Source organism: Sinohyriopsis cumingii, chromosome 1 (assembly GCF_028554795.1).
Source record: "Sinohyriopsis cumingii isolate HCF-2022 chromosome 1, ASM2855479v2, whole genome shotgun sequence".
Taxonomy (NCBI): Eukaryota; Metazoa; Mollusca; class Bivalvia; order Unionida; family Unionidae; genus Sinohyriopsis; species Sinohyriopsis cumingii.
In genome coordinates, this window is record NC_142961.1 from 117,640,285 (window position 1) to 117,663,322 (window position 23,038).

The following is a 23,038-nucleotide window of genomic DNA, read 5'->3' on the forward strand; positions in this document are numbered from 1 at the left end:
ATGCAAACAACAGGTCTAACAGTTTTATGATAGAAAAAAACATTATTCCATCTCAAAACTAATAAAACAAGTTATGCATCCACACTGGATAAAACCCCTTGAATGAAAGTAATCACTGAAATGAATGGTAAAAGTTGGTTTAATTCATCTTTTATGTCACTTAATTCTTTTCTGGGGGTGGGGGTGCTGAACACCTTTTATTGTCTTCCATTTGATCCAATTTCTTATTCAAAGAAACGTTAAAAGCAGAGAACACGTTGTTATTATATTTTACTGAGCTGAATACAGTTGCTGACAGCAACAACAAAATCAATAAAAAGAAGTTCAGTTGATTTTAATTACAAATCATTTTTGCAGATATGCAAACTTAAATTGAAATTTTAAAAAATGTGGAGATAATACTGAGAAAAAAAAGAGTTCATTTTATATATATTCCATAAGATGGTCTGAAATTATGAGTAATACATTTGCCCCCTGAGGATAATAATACATGATATAAAACAGAACCTCAAATTTATTTCCCTATACACATTTTTTTCTATGATCATACAGTCTGATTAAAAAAAGTAATTTTGAATACAAAGTCGGATCTGATTATTCTGTTGACTTGTGCATTCTGGAGATATGGAGGCATAAAACTCAAAATTAATCGTAATCCAATGTATAATGAACTCTCACACAGCCAAACTTGATTAATCACCCACACTGGTAACACCATAGAAATTCCTGGCACATGGAATTACCTTGCATTTAAGATCATCTACCAAGTAATTAACTGACAAAACAAGCTGAACCTCAGTGGACTTAAATTATCAGGCATTTGACACCATCTGCTGATTAATTAACTGTTAAAACAAGCGGCACTTCAATGACCTAAATCATCTGGCATACAATTACCTGCTGTCAAAACAAAGCTGAACCTGAATGGACTTAACAAAAAAATTGTCCCTGGTGTGCTAAAAGGGTGACAAATATGCATATTCAATGGTAACAATATCTGTTGTATAGAGCAATTTAGGCCACGGAATAGCGTGTATTGCATCTGACATCTGTCCATAATGTAATTAATGTAAAAGGATTTGCAATGGAAGATCCATGAAAATAATGTTACGGGGGTGGGGGGGTGGGGGGTGGGGGGATGATGCAGGGGTCTGCTATATGGTTGTTGTTGTTGTTATAGGGTTAAATGCCATTTTTCAGCACAAGATAGGCTATACATGGCAGCCAGTATTAATGGTGGAGGAAGAACCTGGGAAAACATTGGAAAAAAACACTGACCCATGAGAAGCTACCAGCAAGCTTTTTCATATACCCACACTGGCTGAGCCTGAGACTCGAAACCCATGCAGACAGAGGTGAGATGGCAGTGATCTATAACGGTGAGCGCTTTAGACTACTCAGCCACTCAGGGCCCCTCTTTCCTATAGGGAGGTGTCCACTAAGACTGGCTTCACTGTATGGGACTGTCAAAAACATTTTAGCTCAACACTTGAACATCACTTCTGCCAGTGCTGAAAAAATGACAGCTGTATCTCAAAACGCTCATGCAGGTGAAACAAAAGCTACCCTAGTAAAAAGTGTGTATTATGTCTAACAACATTAATACAGTATATTTAAGACTTTTTTCCTTCAACAAAATAACTTAACAAAGAAAACAACAACTCCATATGTGCTAAGTCAGACAATTTGTACACCATTATTTCAACTGAGACCTTTCACTGTTTTGCAATTTCATTAAAAATTTTCAGAAATTATATGTGTTAGAAACCAACAGTACCCAGATTTTCTTGTGCAAATTGCATTTTTACAGCTGTTAATATGAGGATTGGTGGAAGAAATGCTATTTTTAAAGGACTGCTACTGAAAAGAGGAAAAACTGTTGAGATCTAAATGATACATGCATCTGCTGTTCTTTCTAGACAATTCTATAGCATATATACTTTTGACGTATATCAGTAAGCACAGTAACTCCTTGCACAAAAATAGATAGGCACAATGTTAAAAACAAAAGATCCATTTTAAGCCAAACAGTAATAATCCAACAAATTCAAACTCACATCTCAAAACAATTTTAAATTTGCCAATTTACAGAGTACCTGTCAGAACTTTCATGTTTATGTAACTATGCTAGTTTTCTTACTGAATACACTCACTTGTAAGTCTAGAGATATGACTGAAAAATTATTAAAGCTACATTAAAAATCCAAACCTAACACACACACACACACACACACACACACACACATGCACACACACAAACAACTTGGGCCCTGATGTGCCACTGTATAAAGCGTCAGCAGATTAGAATCTATATTTTTTTTTAGTGATTACTCCTAACAAACCATCTGCATCTATTCAGTTAGCAGTTCGACTCATAAGCAAGTATAAACATACCAAAAACTATTACAGTCAAAGGATTCAATACATCATTAATACTTAAATACTGAGGTCATTAACCTGGTTGCTCACTGCATCACCTGAATTGCAATAAATAATTAATTCAACCAATATCAAAATTACCCTTCATCAGAGACTCCTTCAAAAGCATTTTGCCAGTTAATTAACATCAAAATTGATGTACCTTTCATTAAAGGTATTTACAAAAAAAAAAAGAAATTTTAGTTGATGCAGTCTGTAGATCCAGCAACAAGATAGAGACAGATGGCACTATGTAAATGTAAGAACTTGGTAATTAGAACTGCTGTGTACACTACCCATTGCCGAGTTGGCTTCAAATTTCTCATACATTAATAGCCTCAAAAGTAATTGCTCCAGAATGGTAATATTAAAAAATACAGACTTGTGTTAGAAAAGCATGCATATCTGAAAATAATAAAAAAAATGAAATGTTTGAAAATCTACAATAAAGGTGTGAAAATACCGTATATACTTGCATATAAGCCGAATAATTTTGGAAAAAATAAAGGCTTGGAAGAAGGGGGGTGGGGTTATCTGTGGACCAATGTCTAAACTTGACAGTTTTTAGGTCCTTTTATTGACTACTGTAATGACTGTAAATCTTGGGACATGAAACAATAAAGGGAATATGCTAAAACTAACAGAAATCAGTTACAGTACACTTGTACAGGAAATACACTAAAAACTAATAGAAATCAGTTACAGTACACTAAAACTAACAGAAATCAGTTATGGAACACTTGTAAAGGGAATAAACTAAAACTAGCAGAAATAAGTTATGGTACACTTGTAAAGGGAATATGCTAAAACTAATAGAAATCAGTTACAGTCCACTTGTAAAGGGAATACACTAAAACTAATAGAAATTAAAGTGGGTGGGGCCAATAATCAGGGGTTATAACTCTGCTAAGCACAAAGAATTCTGACAATCATTTCCTTTGAGGCTCATCAGTACCAAACTGGACTGCTCCAATGGCCTAGTGGTGGAGCAACCACCTCGGATGTGGGAGATTGCAGGTTCAAACCCCCGGCCGAGTCATACCAAAAACTTACAAAAATGGTACTAACAGCTGCCTCTCTTGGCGCTCAGCATTAAGAGGCTAGTGTTAGGACTGGTTGTCCTGGTGTCAGGATAATGTGACTGGGTGGGACATCATGTTACATGTCTGCGATATGATGCCCCAGTGCTAAACATCACAATAAACTTTCACACTGCAGACATTGTAGCGAAATGACTGAATTTGTTTTAAAGCTACATTAAAAATCTAAATCACACACACACACACACACACAGTACCAAACTGCCTATCAAAGCATGTTGAAATATAATGATTAAATCAGTCATTTTATGAAAAAAAAGTGTGTTAAAAGATGATAATAATTAAGTTAATTATGATAATAATTAAAGAAGTTATTTGGGTGGAAACAAACGTAGGCTGAAATATTATGATAATAAAAGAAGTTAATTGTGTGAAAACCAAAGTGTGTGCCTCTGACAGTTATTGGCTCAGTAACTCCACAAGCAATGCTGAACACTGAAATGTGAACTCAGCCATGGTATCTTGGAAATCAAACTGGATACCAATTCAGTGGAAAGCCAATAATGATTGCTACTGTCCAGATATGGAAGTGGGTATATCAGACAATCTAGAACAATAACTCCCCATAACAATGAAATTAGAACTGTGCCAATCAAACCAAGCTAGGTGTTATGAAGCTGCAATTCAAATTTGGTAGAAATGAAATGATAATTACAGGAGCCATATGCAGAAGCAAAAGGTGGCAGTCGCATCCATAGCTACAAATCTGCATACTTAATTTGTTGGAATTTAAAAATTAATATACATCACAGTTCTCTGCATGTTTTGTATTGTTGCTGAGTTAACAAACAAAATATATATTCAAACAAACTAAAGAATCCCACAGAATTTTCCTTTGTATGCTGGTACAAAACAATCAGAAAAAGTTTGATGCCATTAGTATATAAAAAATAAAAAAATCTTTTTCAAGAAAGAATGGTCTAGCCAATGCCGCTTGTTTGATTCAAATTCATTTTCGAATTACAGAATGGCACATGTTCAAAGTTTAGAAATGTCTGGAGTCTTTTATGTAAAGAAACAGTTTAAAAATTCATCAATGATCCTCAGCTATTGTTATCATAAATACATGCATTTACCATCTAATTAGTTACAATTTACAAATAATTGATTTGCCCAAATAACAATTATGACTTCATGCAGCAGATTAGATAAATTTTCATCTGTATGCAAGAAATATAGCTAATTTTAAGTGCTTTTAGGGTGATTACTGCCCTACCCTTGTGTAGCACCTGTGCAAGAACACTGCAAAATGTCTACACCATGGCAACACAGTTTCTGTTATTATGTGCAAAGAGTTGGAGATTTTGATACTCCTTTTTGAGACGTACAGTCTGTTTTATCATTGGCAATGGGATGTACAAAGGAAACTGCAAGAAAGTCCATCAGACTCCAGATACGAAGAATATGTACCAGTACCAGACTGAATATATGAAAACTAAAGAACTACAAAACTTACAAAGACAGATAGTCAAAATTTAGAACTGCATTTTTGTAAAAGGGTTGGAAAAATCGTAGTGAGCTTGCATAAGCAGCACAAACTGAATGAGGAAAAAATGGCATCAAATAAGGAAATTCTAGATCTTGAACAATACTTGAAAACTCTAACAGAGATGGAAAATAGAGATTTCTTAGAGTGTACATGGGAGATTGATGTATCTCAAATTCCAGTGGAAAATAAGACCTAGCATTGACAAGAATTTTGGTACCACTTCAACTTTTCAACAAAGATTTCATACAATTAGCAGACTCACTGAATAGGAAATGTTTCCAAGCATGGATTCTATGACCCAAGGGAAACAAGCCTATACTACCATATGGCAAAATGGAAAAAGAAAGGTACTCATAAAAGAACCTGAACCAGTATTAAGAAAGATCAAAAAGACTGCTGGACAATAGAACTACACCTATCAGATATACCAGTGGAGATCCCTTTAGAGTCTACGGTAAAACTCTTTGAAGCAAATTTGAAAGTAAAGGTGATAAATGCATAGTTAGACATCATCCCCCTCACCCCCATCAAAAATGGTATAAGACTCTTAGAGATAGAAAAGAAAGACATAACAGAGATCAAACCAGCATTTTTCCTACATGGCTTTCTCACCAAATCATGACATAAAGGCTGCATGTACCAGAGGAAATGCAATAGATGTGGGAATAGAGGTCACACACCACAAAAATGCCCAACTAACCAAGATGTGAAGAAGAAAGAAGGCAAAAGTAAGACAAACTACCCAAATCAAAGACAAAGAAATCAACAAAAACTAAAAACACAAATTAAATAGCAGCAAGTACAGCAGAATAATCAACTGGAGACAAGTTGGACAAATTAAAACAGCAAAGAACCAACAAGTTTAACAACTAGATGAACCAGTATACAAGTACAGGAACCAACTCTAGAGAATGTAAAAACAACAAAAGCACCATAAATAGAGCAAAATTTATATGGAGAATCCAATGACAACAACAGCAAGGACTTGGCCGAAACTGGGAACACAGAAGGTACAAGAAACAGCTACAGAGGTCATATTAACAACAAAAGTACAGGGAATGTTAAATAGAACAAAACATTACCACCACCAACAACAAAAATGACAGCACCACAAAAAAGAGTAAAACCAAATATAGATTTGACTGAAACACCGCTACCAGCAACATCAACAACAATGACACCACCGAAAAGAAGAAGAAAATCTTACACAAGAACAGTATTGCAGATGATAGAGAAACCAACAACTCAACCAAGAACAACCAAGACAAACAAAAACAATGAAGAATCAAAACTGCCAGAAGAAAGCACCCAAGTAACAAGAACACCACAAATAGAAAGGAGAGAAATATACAAAAACAACACTAAAGGGAAAAGAAGAAGATAGAAAAGAAAAACTTAGTATAAAAAAAAGAAATGACACGGAAGACTAGAGGACAAAGAAATGATGGAGAAATATTTTCTTGAAATGGACAAATTTTTAGAATTAAAAAAAGAGAGTATCAATGATACAATTTTTTTTAGTATATAAACATATACATATAGCTAATGCATACAGTAATACCAATAATACCATAGAATACAATTAAGCTTCAGCAACAATACAGTTAGGGCAGGGGGGACTCCTGTACTGGTCTGAAACAATCCAATAAGGAACAACATCCCCCATTAAAAAAAAGAGAAAAAAAGTGAGTCATACAAACTGGAACTTAGGACTTGTGAAAATGCAACGCAGGTCTGCCTGTCAAAATGAATTCTTCCTAAAAAGATTTAAATAATAATAATGATAATAATGATAATAATAATAATAATAATAATAATAATAATAATAATAATAATAATAATAATAATAAAAATAATAACAATAATAATAACAACAATAATAATAATCATCATCATCAAATTGTCACAAACTTTATAAATTATGTTCAGTAATTGATTGTTATCACCCAATACTTTCTCTGGTAGGTCTAGTTTCAAAAACACCTGTTAATAATTAATACTTGACAATTGTTGCTCTGTCAATATTGATTCCATCACCAGCTTTGTTCCCCATTCAGATAATTGACTGAATGATCACTTGAAATACCAGTATATCCATACACTACATTTGGTTAGATTATATGTATTTGAAATAATTTATTTGGCTATGTACTTTTTCATTGTTTTTTCAATGTATTTTTCAATCAACTAATTTTATCTGTAGATTCAGCATAATTGTTATAAAATAAACTAGGTAACTTCGAATTTATACATTTATCTGAGTTTTATTTCTTTATTCTAGCCATTCATTTTTTCTTCTTCTCCATACCAAATAACTTATACGGTAGACACAATCTCAATTCCAGTATGCAAATAATACAACACGATAACATGTTATAATTTTTGGGACACAATGTTATAATATTGAAGAATTAATGACAAATGATTAAGTGATTAGGTATGGTAGGGATAAAAGGTTACTCGATGATAAATCATTTAGTGCAATTTACTTATTTGTATAAACAAGAAAACAATGGGGACTCTAATGAGCACTATAACAAGAAAACAATAGGGACTCTACTGGGCACTATAACAAGGAAACAATGGGGACAATAAAACACTGATACCCACAACATGGTGTACAGTGCATCTGATATACCTGCCTTTGTTCATATATTGGTTATGATATTAACAGACAAGCATGATCTCAACATATTGAAAGGTAAAATGTGGCACTTAGTGGTAAAGTTATAACCCAAGTCGTGACTTACTAAAATGAGTATCAAGCCATAAAATACATTAAATACAATATCATTAAAAAGAAATTTCTATACATACGTAATATAATGATACTGAAGATACCAGTAGTGTGTGTGTGATAGGCTTATTGCTTGTATGGTGACGCAGTTTTATCAACACTCTATTGTTTTCATTTTTTACAACATTATATATATTATAATTATTAGTATATACATATATTGTACTAAGCACTTCAAGTAATTGGACTAAACTAGCTCAATTAGATGCACAAAATGTTTCCCCACCACCAAACCCAACCCCCCCAGGAGGTGGAGTGCTAGGGTTGTAATTAAAAACACTGATTGTTGGCCGTCTAGAAACACAGTTTTTTTTAAAGCCTAATTAGGTCATCTACATATGGATACACATATGCTTGCCAAATTTCATTAGTCTACAAAAAGTGGTTTTGTGTACTGCTGATTATGAGCTTCTATGGACAGACATGTGGACAAAAATCAAATAAAGAATTGCCCAATCTACAACCGGTACCAGGAAGTGTCTCCAAGGATGGACATAAACTTCATTAAATTCCTATAACTTTATAATTAGAGCATTCTTCATAAATACCACCCTAATCCTTGTATTTAAAGAGGAAGCATCAGCGAACTACATCATTGCTCATATCACAATACAGGTCACAGTGCATTGAAAATGCCCTTATGACTGAATACGAGGCAGATCATTCCATTACCACCCTGACTTTGATGGGTAATATGACATGTAATATGAGAAACAGTGGCACTCCCATTGGGGGGGGACATAGAGGAGTTTTTGTCACTCACAATAATCATAACTTTCATCTGTACATTTCATTCTTGACATGACTGGTCACAACATTGAATAACAACTGTACATTACAACTTGAAGTCATTGTTGGATGCATTGAATTATTCAGAGATCAAAGGAAGCTAGATAGATAGGTCGGTTGTTTCTATCAATGATTACTACCAACAAGGAGTGCTAATAGAAAGATTTGTATGTGATTGATTGGTAAAAGTGGGAACAGAAGCGCCATCTGAATACAATGGTATGCCCATTCAGTTGAAATTATTAACAGTGAGTCTCCTAAGCTCAGAAATTTCTAAGTTGGCAGCTGTTACGGTTGATCCCTGCCACTACCATAAATGTAATAAAATGTAATAAATGTAATAAAAATAACTGTGGGAAGATTCTATTTAATTTAAATCAGATTCATTACTTCAAAAACAGCTGTTTCATACCATTCAAACCTAATATTATCTTATGCAGCATCTGCTTCATATTCTCCGATACAGGTAGTTTTGAAAGTTTTTTTTTCAGTAATATTATATCTACACATGCCTGCCTTAACACCATGTGCCAAGCTAAAAGCATTTTTGCTCCCATACCCCAGATATGATTGCAATTCAAAAAACATAATTTTCTGTAATCTTTGAAAGAAAGAAAAATGCTCATAATATGTGGTATGTATAAATGGTTAACAGTCCTGTTTAGGGCTTAAGTGAAACTATCACCGCAGCAGTTTATATAAATAATTGACATAAAGGCAATTAAAAGGTTGGGCAGTCAGGCATAAACAACCACCATTTTACATATTACATGTACCTGCCTGACAATTACTGGGGTCATGTGTATTTTGAAGATTGCTTAGGCTAATTTGCACAATTAAGTTACAAAGTTAAACAAACTAAATTTGTTTGAGATTGGTATATCAAAGTGATGCATGTTGAAGAATTAAAGTTTTGCTCCACATCAATGACTTAAATGAGAATGTTTAAGCCATCTTTACTAACAATTACTGGCAAGTTCATGAACAGCAACCAAATTTCTTTGAAGTAGGATTTTACTATATATATCTTAAACGCAAAACATGATTATTTTGGTAGTTAGAATAATGTTGAAGTGTGATTCCTTTTTTAGGGCAGAATGTGATTCAAGAAACAATAAGCCATCAGTAAAACTAAATTTCAGAAAACCTGGCTGACAAAGTTTTACATTGTGAAGCTGTGCGGCACTCAGGGGAGATTTAATTCTTTGTGTATAATGCAACCAAGATATTGACATCAGGACAAGACAACATATTCAAGGGCATGTGAATTCGACCTTCAGATTGTTTCTCTTTGTTATTATTCATAATCTTAATCTCGTTAAAATTTAAATTACTAAAGGACCCATGCTTTTCAGGATCATCGTAGCCATGAAACAGACCGACTGAGTCATTTGCTGCTGCATCACCTGTGAGGACTCCATAAAGCTAGGAAAGAATGTCCCCCCCACCAACAAAATGGCCAGTTCCTAATGTATATTTTCTTTTTCTCATTAAAGAAAAGCGCATCTCATGGTCAAAAACTGCATTAGATACAATTCTGTCCAGGCCAACATTATGGTTGGCAAGAACAACTCAGTTCTGACCAGGATTTGCTCGGAGAATCCAACAAGGAAGTTTGAACAACAGTACCATCCAGTCTCTAATGAGTGCAGAGATGAACACCAATGACAGTTGCAATACATTCAAAAACCACTACTGAACTAAAGAAAGCAATTAATCTAATTAGGATTATATTCCACCAGCCAAAGGATTTTAAAGACAGAAACTTGGTGTAATGTTTATTTAATGCCAGTGTGCTTGTGATTTTGTGAATGTTGCAACTGTGTATACATGTGTGGTGATGATATTTAACATTGCTATTTGAACCGATGATATTTTTGTTTTTAAGTGTATTCGTTGCTAAAAATAAAATGGACAAGTTATTTGGTTTTATTTGTGTTTGAATTTCCAGTCATTTTCTATGAAAAGATAGCTTAATCTTAATTGGATAATGTTGTTTTACTGAGTTAACATGCTATGACACCCCACCCCCCCATGGGAACTCATGACATGCTGTTTGAGTCTAAAATTAACCCAACACTGTCTATGATTATAACACATATGCTACATGCTGATATTTACAGGTAATCATTTAAATTTCATCTAGAAGGTCCTGCAATTCAGATGAATATATGAATACATAATGCTAAATGACATTATACTATTATGTATGTCAGTTAAGTTTTTTTCAAAGCAATGGGGATAAAATCACTTGCAATATTTACCGTCTTTTGGGGACTTAAAAAAATAGTTACTTTTTCTTGTTGTCCAGATAATTTGAGTGAAATGGAAATTATAAATTTTCCTGAATATTTTGTCCTGAAAACTCGAAGGTAAAATGATGCACCTGACGTGTTCAGTCCTGGCAGGAAGTGCCTAAGGTGAACTACATTGATTAATATCACACCTTGCAAATATATGATTACTAGACAATGTCTTGTTCATATAAATCAACTGCAATTGGAGTTAAATGTCCAAACAATTAAGGTGTGTTAGACACAATTTAAATTCACTCAGTTATCTACTTCAGTATGAGTGACATCCTACATTTTCGCATATGCACCTGTAAAATGAGCCGTAATCCTAAAAATCCATTGGCCTCTGCATAGAAAAAGAAGTACAGTCTCATTTTTAATGTAGTAAGTATTGAAAGTAAAATTGTTTTGGCCACTCTTGACATACTAGTAATGACAAGAAAGTATTTATAGTACAAGTCACACAGGTCATGTAGGCATTCAACACCAATTATTTCAGTAATGGGTGTCATTTTATAGAATTTGATTCTACAAATCTTTAAGTGGCAATTATTCACTTCATGTGGATTCTTTTACATCTACATTTATTTTGAAGTTCATTATTTGGATGCCCTGAAAAGTGCATACGGCAAAGTCAATGTTAAAGTAAGTAGACATTTTTGGACAAAATTAATCTAAAGGTGTGATCCAGTACAATCTGGATTGAATGTCACATGATGTGATGTCACAATGAAAGCTATGCATATTAATAAACAAATTTATACTACCCATTATTGTGATGATTCCGCTCAACATAAACCAATGTTTATTAGTACATGGCCACCATTGTAAAAGACCATGGAAATTGATAATTTTCATCTGGAAGTTTCTTGATGACAGTTAAAGTGCAAAGCATTCAATTATCAGGATTGAATAGACTTTGGTTAAATAAAATTAGTGTTAAATTTTATAAGAAAAATTCATGTTTAATTTAAAATGAGAAAACGGACATACTTGACCCATGTGACAATTACTATAAATAAGGTGAAAGAGCAACGAAAATACCGTGATCCCTAAGAGGAACTTCAGATTTGATTTGTCTGACCCTCTCAGCCAGGAGAAAGATAATTAAAAAAGCCAGCAAGGGCTAGTTTGACTCCAGCTATAATTAGGATAATCAAAGTGTTTTCAAGGTCAAATGGTTATTGATTCAATCACCTTTCAAGGTCAAATGGTTATTTATTCAATTCAATCACCCATATTTGAGTAATGGTAAAAGTTTCCATTCCAGCTTGAATTTCTTTCTTACTGTCAGCTTATAAAACACATGTTGTGTCCATACAATTTAATATGTACTATAAAATCTAACTTAAGAGACCACTGCTATGAGACCACCTTTCTTCACAGACCATAATCTCCGTGCACACATTTATTTATTAGTGTTATGACCTGTTACACAAGATCACCTGTCTGTAGAGACAATTATGTTTGGAAGAAAGAGTGGTCTTTCAAGACAGGTTAAACTGTAATAGTAAATATTATAACAAATTTTAAATAGGGCGATGTCCAGGAACTTATAGGGTCCAGATATTAGAATTAAGGTTCGTACATGTTGTTTAATAGCAATTGTAAATAGGAAGATTTGCCTTCAGCTCAAGGTAAAATGGAATCAAACATGTTGAAACAGCCAGATAGATCACCATGCAACTAATATTTTGATGATTGGCTAACTGAACTAATCACCCAGCTAGGTGTGAATGTTTATCTCTAATCACAAGTTTGGACTGGTCAAGCAATCAGACAGAAGACCAGCAGATTACTTATGCATTTAGACTTCATAGCATATGTAATTTAAATTCTTTACAACTTCAACGTTTGTCATCCAATGCCTAGAAATGGAGGCTTATAGATCAGTATATATATCCATTATGGTAAATATGTCCAAATAATTAAAACAGTACAAGAATAATCCAACAACTGCTAGAAAAATCAAAATGACTTTATGAATGTTTACTGTGATGTATGGTATTCAATGTCCCCCCCCCAAAAAAAAAATAAATTGCACTGCCCCTGGGGCATCTATTAGAATAACTATGGTACTCACCTATAAGACAAGTCCAACTGCAAACTGCAGAGACCCAGATCTGCCATCACATAATGTACCAGCAGATCTGTGTCTTTACAGTTTGTTAGGAGTAGTCAGTAGAACAAACAACACAGACCCTGATCTGCAGGAGCATTATCCTAAGCAGATCAAGATCTTCTTGTTTGCAGTTTCAATCAACTTGTAACATCAGACATGTAACATCATGACATGCACTATGATGTCCCACCCAGTCACATTTTCCTGATACCAGGCTGACCAGTCCTAACACTAACCTCTTAATGCTGAGTGCCTTGCGAGGCAGCTGATAGTACCATTTTAAAAAGTCTTTGGTATGACTTGGCTGGGGTTTGAACTCAGACCTTCATATCTGAGATGGATGCTCTAACCACCAGGCCACTGGAGCAGTCACCTGGAGGAAGCTGAATAAAGATAAGATTGAGATCCCTTGTCAAGCCTATTTCCACTAACATGGTTGGTATGGGCATGCAGACTACCAAATATCAAGCCTGTTCCATGAACAAGGTATAATTATTTTTTAATAATAATAATAATAATAATAATAATAATAATAATAATAAATGCTTTATATAATGAGACTATCTCAGTCCATATAACATACTATTCTCCCCTGTGCTCCTCATGATACAAGTATAAAAGCACAAAGTGTATATGAAATGCATTAACAGAAGAAATTGGAGAGCATGTATTGCAATATTCCAAATGACAACTGGAAATGGTTTTACAAGTTTGTTTTGGAACACATTAAGATTTGTTTTTTTTTTATCAAATGGTTAGTGGCACTCATTCCACAGAATTGCACCAGTGTAAGCAAATGACTTTTTTTTAAGTATTTGTTCTTGGTAATGGTATTTTGCAACAATCATATGTAATCAATATTTGTTTAGGTAAATGGTGTTGTTATTCTGACTTAAAATGAAACAGATTATCCATATTTTGGGGGGGGGGCAATGTTCATTCTTAATTTTGAACATTAATAAAGACTATTGGTATGCTAATCTGTATTAAAATTTCAGCCATTAAATTCAGTAAAAGAATTTTGCATCAAACAATAAATCTAGGACAATTGTTGCTGCCATTTTTTTGAAGTTTGTGGAATATTCCAATATTGCTATTTGTTGTTAATTGCCCAAATTGTCCATCAGTAGTTCAAAAGAAGCAGAATGAATGCACTAAAGACTAATTTCCAATAGCTGACTGGTAGATAACTTTTTATCCACTTTAAAAGATAAATTATTGAGCTTACTACAGAACAAACATGGTTAACTTGCTTGCACCAGTCTAGATTCTTATCCCAAAGTTGTTCTGTGTCAACATTTTCAATCAGATTATCTTCAATATACATGTATACAGTTCAAGATTTGGGTTTCTATTCACTGAAATCATCTGCCTAGTTGCAAGCAACTGTAATGGCCGAGTTAGGACGGCTGACTAAGGAGGGGGGAATAGAGTAAACTTGAACTCTTGATTTCTTTTCAACCATAACACAAGATGATTCATTTATTAAGAAACAGCGAATAAAGTCAGTTCATAACCATGACAGTCTTGTTGTTTTTCTCCTAAGCCAAAATGCTATCATTGTTTGGAGGTACAGTATGGTATATGATAAATTCATGCAAGGTCAGGATACACATTAGCACTATACTATTAGTTCATTATATTATTTCTTCTGATGAGTGAAAATTATATTAGAGTTACCATATGTGGATTTAGTTGCAATAAAGTTTACTACAAAAGAGAAACTATGACTTGATTGTAATTGTGAAATGTAAAAATCTGCAAGGAAAACACTTGCTTGACTTCATACTTCAACTATAGTGTAATACTTATTTGAAGTGAATTGATATAGATGGAAGTAAACTGGCTGTCAAGTCGGTGAGGAAAACACTCACAATGACTTAGACAACTAATAAATTATAAAATAGACAAATAACTTGTATTTTATAGATTGCTAGAATAATCAAGTATTGTTGAATTGAAGTTAGAATGTCAAGTCGGTGAGGAAAACACTCAAAATGACTTAGACATTTTATTTCCTAAGAACTTTGTTGGACTTATAATTTAAGAAAAGGAACTATATATTTGTAATGTAGAGAAACTTATCTGTATGTCTTTAGCTTCATAAAACTAATTAAATAAATAAATAAATAGAAGTATTGGTCTGTGAGGACAACACTCACTTGACCATATAACTGAATTTCAAATAACAAATGATAAAACAATGTCTAGTTTGCTTGTAAAATAAATTAGAAATGACTAGAATGCATATAATTTGGAAGAGAGAAAGGAATCAAAAATAATAAAAAATAACTTAAATAAAAATTAATTTGTACTTAAATAAATTTTATAAAATTAAACTGTCCAAAATATTGCTTAAAGTTACATAGCTATAATAAACTAATAAAAAAAATAAAAATAAAACTCACAATAACTGTAATGTACCTAGTTTGATGGCTGCTAGCTGACTGAACTCTCTCAAACAGCTCACAAAGCCTTATATACTCCTGACAAAACCCACAAAACCCACAACCAACAAAGCCCACAAAACCCACAAATCCAACAAAACCCACAATGCCCACAAAACCCACAATGCCCACAAGACCCACAACCATCAGCCCACAAAACCCACAGTTCTAGCAAAACCCACAAAACCCACAATTTTTGTTGGAATATTCAAACCAGCATGAGCTAGTATTGTATGTGTATATTTAGTTAATTTTCACGATGATTATTTATAGAAATTACCAGCTAGATATTTTACACATTGCTACATTGTGACTGAATTGCCCTAAGTAAAAAAAAGAAGAAGAAAAAAAAAATCAGTTTTGTATTTTGCGGCTCATACCATGTTAGTCTCTCACTCATAGCAATGGTTCGGAAACCGTGTTAAGCACTCTTACAATATTACCGAGGTAGACCGCATGACAAGGCAGTCAACATGTATATGTACCAAAGCAATAAAGAAGAGGAAAGCCAAACTTAAATGCTATGTTGTATACAAATGAAACATCAGAGGCTATAAACACATTGAGTATAAACTGTACAGTCTTAAACAGTTAACTAGAAATAGTCATTAATCAAATTATCAAGGATGCCAGCCGCCAGCATGATACTCCCTATTTTCGCTATCACAAAAACATGTTGACTACACCAACTAACTATTAATCAACAAGTAAACAAAACAAAGGATCCTAGAAAATATTAATGCCAACTCATTTGAGCAATTCACTGCTAATGCACTGATTAAAAAAAAAAAAAATTCAGACCGAATTGGGCGGGTTGTATGAATGGAGTTTACCGTATACACGTATGCATACCTCACTCCCTAAATGCAGGTTATTACACATCATTGCTTTTTGAGGGTTATTCTGTCAGTACCAATATTCAACTTCATATCAATCTTCACCCAACTGTTTTAGCATTAGAATCAAACTTACGAAAAGTAGTACCATCAGCACACAGATCAGTATTTAAATCTTGTACATACAGGGGCAAGTCCTTCTTAAACTGTAGGAATAATACAGGTCCTAAAATAAATCCCTGTGGCAGTCCTTTATTGATGGACATCAGCCCTGATTTAATGTTATCAATAATAACTTTTTGGCTTCTGTAAGATAGGTATGATTTGAACCATGAGAGTGATAAAAAAGAACATTGGTACTGTTCCAGTTTCCATGCAAGTATATTATGATCAACTAAGTCTAAAGACTTCAGTATATATTTCCACCAATTTTCCATTGTCCCTAGCAAACAACTATTATTCAATGATTTGTGTCACTGCAGACTGACAGAGTGGTTTTGTCTAAATTTGGATTTGGACTGGTGAATTCTATTACTTTGAGAGGTAGCTTAGAGTTCTTTTGACATATGTCTTTCAGGCAGTTTGAACATGTTTGGCAGAATAGATATTGGTCTATAATTATCTGCATCTAATTTTTATAACAGGCATAACCATGGCAGCCTTCAGTTAGGTAACCTAGTAAAGCTTTAATAATGTAAAGATATGATGCAAAACATATCAGCTTCTTTGAAATCAATGAACCTATCAGATCCACTCTAGCAGATTTCAGTTCACTTAATACATCTATACAGGATACAAATAGAACAGTGAAATGTACATTTTCAGAGATTTTCAACTTAATAAAGTCTGGAAACTTTGTATTTTTGCATTAGTATTTGGTATGCTGGAAGTTACATTTGTTACATTAATCAAGTCCTTATTAAATCTGTTAACAATATCATGCATAGCATCAGATGTTGTCCCATCAACTGTTAGTTAATTTGAGATTCCACTGTTTCTGTTTGCAGTAAAGTCCCTCAGAATTGTCCATATTTCCATTGGATGATCTGTATTTGCAAACAATGTTTTATAACAATTTCTTTTAGCAGACTGAATCATGGCAGTACAATGGTGCCTCAGGTGAGTGCTGCCCTTGGCATACCCACTGTGAAAACATACTGTAAACTCCACAAAATGGCACCTCCCAGGCTTGGCATCAAAGACAGTCACCAATATCACCCACCCCTTTTGACAACCCTGCTTGCAGACCTAACATACCAGTATTGGTGCTGATGACGTAAAACTGATTTGCACAAATAGTCTCAAGGTGATGGATCTCAAGGTCTTTTCTTCATTCATTGATAGGGAATCTGCCTGTTTATATATTATCCACCCCTCCCTCTTTATCACTAGTTTCTGTTCTGCGTTTTATTTCAGTTTCATGGTTTCACATCAGACATGGACCTTTCTCTTTCGATTCAATATCAGTGTGTTTTCAGTTTGCATTATGGAGTTTCCATGTTCAAATTACATTCATGTGTTCTTAATGGGCAAATTGTGTCTGGAGCTTCCATGTTCCAACTACATCCATGTGTATTATGATGGAAAGTTTCTTCTGGGGAGTCTCCATGTTCCTACCACATCTGTGCTTTTGATGGGCATTTTGTGCTGTGGAGGCATATTTCAGCTACATTCATGTGTGCATGATGGGCAATTTGTGTTATGGATTCTCCATGTTCCAGCTACATCCGTGTGTTTTTGATGGGCAATTTGTGCTATGGATTCTCCATGTTCCAGCTCTATCCATGTGTTTTTGATGGGCAATTTGTGTTGTGGAGTCTCCACATTCCAAGTATTTTTAATGGAAAGATGCTACAACAAATTATACCCCAGCTTCTGTGAAATCATGGATAATCTCATGGAAAATCCAAGGACCTCATGGAAAGTTTACTTCAAAGTTTATAAATGAAAGAAATGGAAGATTTGAAGAAAGCAAAAGTACATGTCTACAAAAATAAACTACACAATACAATATAATTATGGAAAAGAGCCTGGTATTTACCTCAATAAAGCTAGCATTGATGTAGCCATTGGCTTCACCTGGTGGTAGGTCAGTCAGAATCACCCTACTGTGGTCATCTGCAAGAAAAAAATCATGAAAATTAATTAGTTTTAAGGAATGAATTTTGAATATGGTTTCATTGGTTTTATGGGACTTTTAACACATTATTAGCTATATCACGTAGAGGAAATGGGAGCTTAACGCCTTTCCCCAAGACACAAAGAGGAAGCAGACCCAGGCCAGCCTAGATAGGTATTCATCACAAATCTCTTGGATTACGAGTCTGTCTCACTACCAGCTATGCTACAGGGCCTCCCCAAAAGATCAACATTTGCATCTTGTCAAAAGATATAATAAGGAGTGTTTAAAAGCACATAAGTACCTGAAAGGCTCTTTAGTAGAGTTAAGGAATGGGAGTGAAGTGCCTTGCCCAGGAAAACACAGATGAGAGAATGAAACTGTGAACATGTACACAATAGGCCAAAGTCACCCAACTAATGTTGACCTATTAACAAACTGAAATAGAATTCGGCCAGGTAATCAGGGTTGGTAATGACAACTCATGAGAAAAATTAGGCATATTCTGACAAATTACATTTTAATTTTTTTTCTAATTTTATAAAAAGTGGCCATACTTGATACTGAACTTGCATCATTTGCACCAAAAAATGTTCTAATTTTAGTAACAGTGGCCATATTCGATATTGGACTTGCATCATTTGTACAAACTTTGATGCCCTGAAGCAGCAGAGAGGGTGAACAGACCATAGAATTCCGACAAAATAAATAAAACAAACAAATAAATCATCTCGTAGAAAGGTCCAGATTTTACAAATGAACTTTCCTTGAGATGTTTATTTTTGCAATGACCGATTGTACTAATAAAACCTCAGTTCGAAATAGTAGCTGAAAAAATAAAGTACTCTACGTGTTTATTTATTTCTTGTTTATTTTTTTGACGACCAACGTTGGTAGGTACCCTCTCTGCTGCTATTAATTTACCACCATACCAAGTTTGATGAATATTTTTGAACTCGTTCTCGCTGTCGTTTTTCCTCATCTGTTTCATCTTCATCTGAATCTTCGGAATTTGTTCTATGTTTCAAGTAATATTCAAGTTCTGATGGTGGTTTTTCTACTTTGGGATTTATGTTTTTTCTGTGTTTATAATATATCATCAAACTTCTGTATCGATCTCCACCGCAATTTTTGCAAATCTGATATAATCCTCTAACGCCGTTGTTACATCCAACACATCTTCGTGGACCAGCATGAGGATTTTTCTTTATAAGATAATTATGTTTCTTGCAATATTCTCCACGGCATTTTTTATTACAATTGTTAGTGGTTCCTTGACGCAGCCACGCACAGTTGTTCATTATATTAATGATATCTGTTTAATTAAATTTAATTTTATCATCACCCCCTGTTACCCAAATATTTTATCAATACCCACACGATATCTTGTTCTTGGATCATGTAAATTTATTGTTATAAATCCATGTGGGGTAGCTTGCGCTCGTGAGAAGAAATTTTTGAATTTAATTATATCCATGTCACCACCACACCAGGTTTGATGAATATTTCGCAACGTGTGTGTGTCTACGCCATTAAACACAACTAAAATGTTGCAGTTGTCTCTGATCACTTTTGGTATTTGTGTATATCGTTGAGTAACATAGATCACGTCTGTATTTTTATGTCTCCCTCGGGAAAATATTCTGGCTGGATTTGATTGTTTATCTAGCATCACATCGTCGTACACAACTAAATTATTAATAAATCCATCTATGGAATCTACGGATGGTGCTTCATCAATATCGGTTATAAACTCTATAACATCAGTATCTTCATCCAGTAATCGCGCGTTTTCATTGAAATCTTTAAGTACATCATAACATCGTTGATCATCAACGGATGGTGCTACTAAATACAACTTATCCCATTTCAACCATCTCATTATCAGATTAAGTAATAATTGCGTCTTACCCGATCCAGATGGTCCTATGATAATCATTCTGATGGAGTTCGGTAGCGCAGGATGGTGTTTAACTGGCTCTCGCTGCCGAGTTGCTGAGAAATCAATTATATCCATATATATTATAACATGAATTTATATTGTTTACGCTGTAAAGTTAAAACTCCAACTATTGATTTAGCTACGGTTATAACAAAAAACAAAAAAATAGCGTACGGTGGAAAATGTTCTGTATGCGGTAGAAAGAAATTTTCGTTTTTACCTAATAAGCGCGGTGGTGATATTGCTAATTTGATGTCAAAGTTTCCAGGTGCTCCATGGGCTAAATACAGCGGAGAAAAACATCTACCAGGATATAATTATTGCGGTCCTGGTACTCGACTCGATATCAGGCTCGATAATCAAGATCAACCAAAACCAGGCGAGGAACCAATAAACGCTATTGATCGAACTTGTCATGTTCATGATGTAGCTTATAAAAGTAAAAATCTACAAGATAGGCATATTGCAGATGTAAAATTAATTCATTCATTAAATTCTATAAAAAATAAAAATATTAGAGAATCATTAGCTAATTGGTTAGTAAGATCCTCGATGAAAGGTAAATTAGCGATTGGGGCTGGTAATTAATAATGGAATCAATTTATTATTCACCGAGAGGATACTGGAGAGGCAAAGCAGCAATTGATAAACTTGCTGATGCAGCATCGGTTAAACATTCTACTGCTAAAACGTGGTTATCTAAACAAGCAATATGGCAAATTTATCTACCACGTCCTAAACAAATTCAGTACTCGTATTTCGATGTCAGTGTTCCTAATGAAGTTCATCAAGCTGATATTCTGTTTTTACCGCATGATACTGTGCGTGGAAAAACGTACAAGTACGCGCTAACCGTAGTTGATGTTGCAAGTAGATATAAAGAAGCAGAGCCGCTATCGGCGAAAACATCATCTGAAGTAGCCGATGCGTTTGAACGAATTTATCAACGAGGACTCGGACCACAAGGTGGTCTGCGATGGCCGCAGCTACTACAGGTTGATCCTGGTAAGGAATTTCTTGGTCCAGTATCATCGCTAATGAAACAACACAATACCAAAATACGACGAGGTCATACTGCAATTCACCGTGATCAGGCAATTGTTGAGCGATTTAATCGAACACTTGCTGAGCGGTTATTTGGATATCAATACGCGAGGGAATTTATTCAGGATAAAAGATCTCGTGAATGGGTTGCAAGATTACCAAGCGTGATAGCTGCATTAAATAATGAGATTACACGAACAACCAACATGAAACCCATTAGCGCGGTCACAAAAAAAAATATACCAACACAACGGAAAGATGCTGGAAAACAAAAAATATTAGGTGATGTCACAGTCAGATATTTATATGAGCCTGGTGAACTTGAAGGTGGTAGCGCGAGAGCAACTGATCCTATTTGGAGTGTTACCACACACAAAATATCTACCGTGACAAGATCCACTGGAAGAAATGTAGGCGTTTCCAGACCTGCAATCTACAGATTAGATTCGGCCGCTCCTCAACGTGGATTTACACGTGAACAACTACAAATAATTCCCGCGGATACACAACTACCGCCGCGATCACTTCGGTGATTTCGATCACTTAACTAGCACCCAAGGCGCTAGCGCCAAGGGTGCCTGCACCCCGACGTCGATTACACTCAAGACAGGTTAACATGGTATTTTCTCGTGTATGACCGCGACTATTATCTTTTCTATCTACGGTAAATTGTCTTGAATCATTACTCGAATATCGCCATAACATTATACAATTACAACTGATGCAATGATTGTTCTGCTGCTGTTTTAACTCGGTAATAAATTCAACATCAAGATCAAAGTCGCGTTTATTTTTTTTGTCAGATTGTTTATATCCGATTAATTTTTTTCTTATTATATCATCATCGATGATGTTAAATTTATCAACGATTTCAGGAATTATAATTCTACGTAATTGAGATATATTTCTGACCCTCGATACCGCCAAATAAACTAAATTTGACCACTCGATGCGATCGTCTACAATCCAGACTCGTGTATCAGAAATAGTTAATCCCTGTGACGAGTGGATTGTCATAGCGTATCCCAATACCCATGGAGATTTGTCAGCGCGTAATGCATCTTCGACCACACTGATATCAACGGCGACAATATCATTTAATACGAGATTTTGCTTCCTTGACTCTGTCTGTCCTGGAATATCAACATTAATATTCTGTTTTCGTGTATCTGATGGTCTATAACACAACGGTACGGGTAATTCTGAATATTGTTCTTTATGCAGTTGAAATAACTGTTGTTGTAAAGCGTCTCTGATTATTTTTCTGCTTGCTACGATCAAATCGGTGGGTCTCCATGAGTTCAAAAAATCACTCATTGATGTCTCTGAGATCACTCCACGTAATATTTCGCACTGAATTTTGTTTGATTGTAATCTGATTAATTTTTTAAACTCCTTCAAATTTGCATCAAGAGCTCTATGATCATCATCTATTTCTTCGTAATAATCAACGAAATTTTTTAACCAGTCATGTGGAGATGGTCCAACAAAGGGCGGAGGTTGACCATGATCGCCACACATTATTATAGCGGTATTTTTCGTCAACAACCAATCAAGAAACATTTTTAATGTATCTAATGACACCGTGCATATCTCGTCCCAAATAATTATTTTAGGTATATATTTTTCTCCCATCCGTTC

General features: G+C 34.5%; 1 protein-coding gene across 4 annotated transcripts in view; it reads right to left on the minus strand.

The window, feature by feature from the left end:
- Positions 1-23,038, minus strand: part of LOC149807722 (receptor-type tyrosine-protein phosphatase epsilon-like) — a 294,518-nt gene that overhangs the window by 131,886 nt on the left and 139,594 nt on the right. For all 4 annotated transcript variants that reach the window (XM_089969775.1, XM_089969783.1, XM_089969765.1 and 1 more), the window contains one exon: positions 18,334-18,410. In XM_089969775.1, coding sequence (XP_089825901.1) covers positions 18,334-18,410 — 77 coding nt within the window. The remainder of the gene's footprint in view (positions 1-18,333; positions 18,411-23,038) is intronic.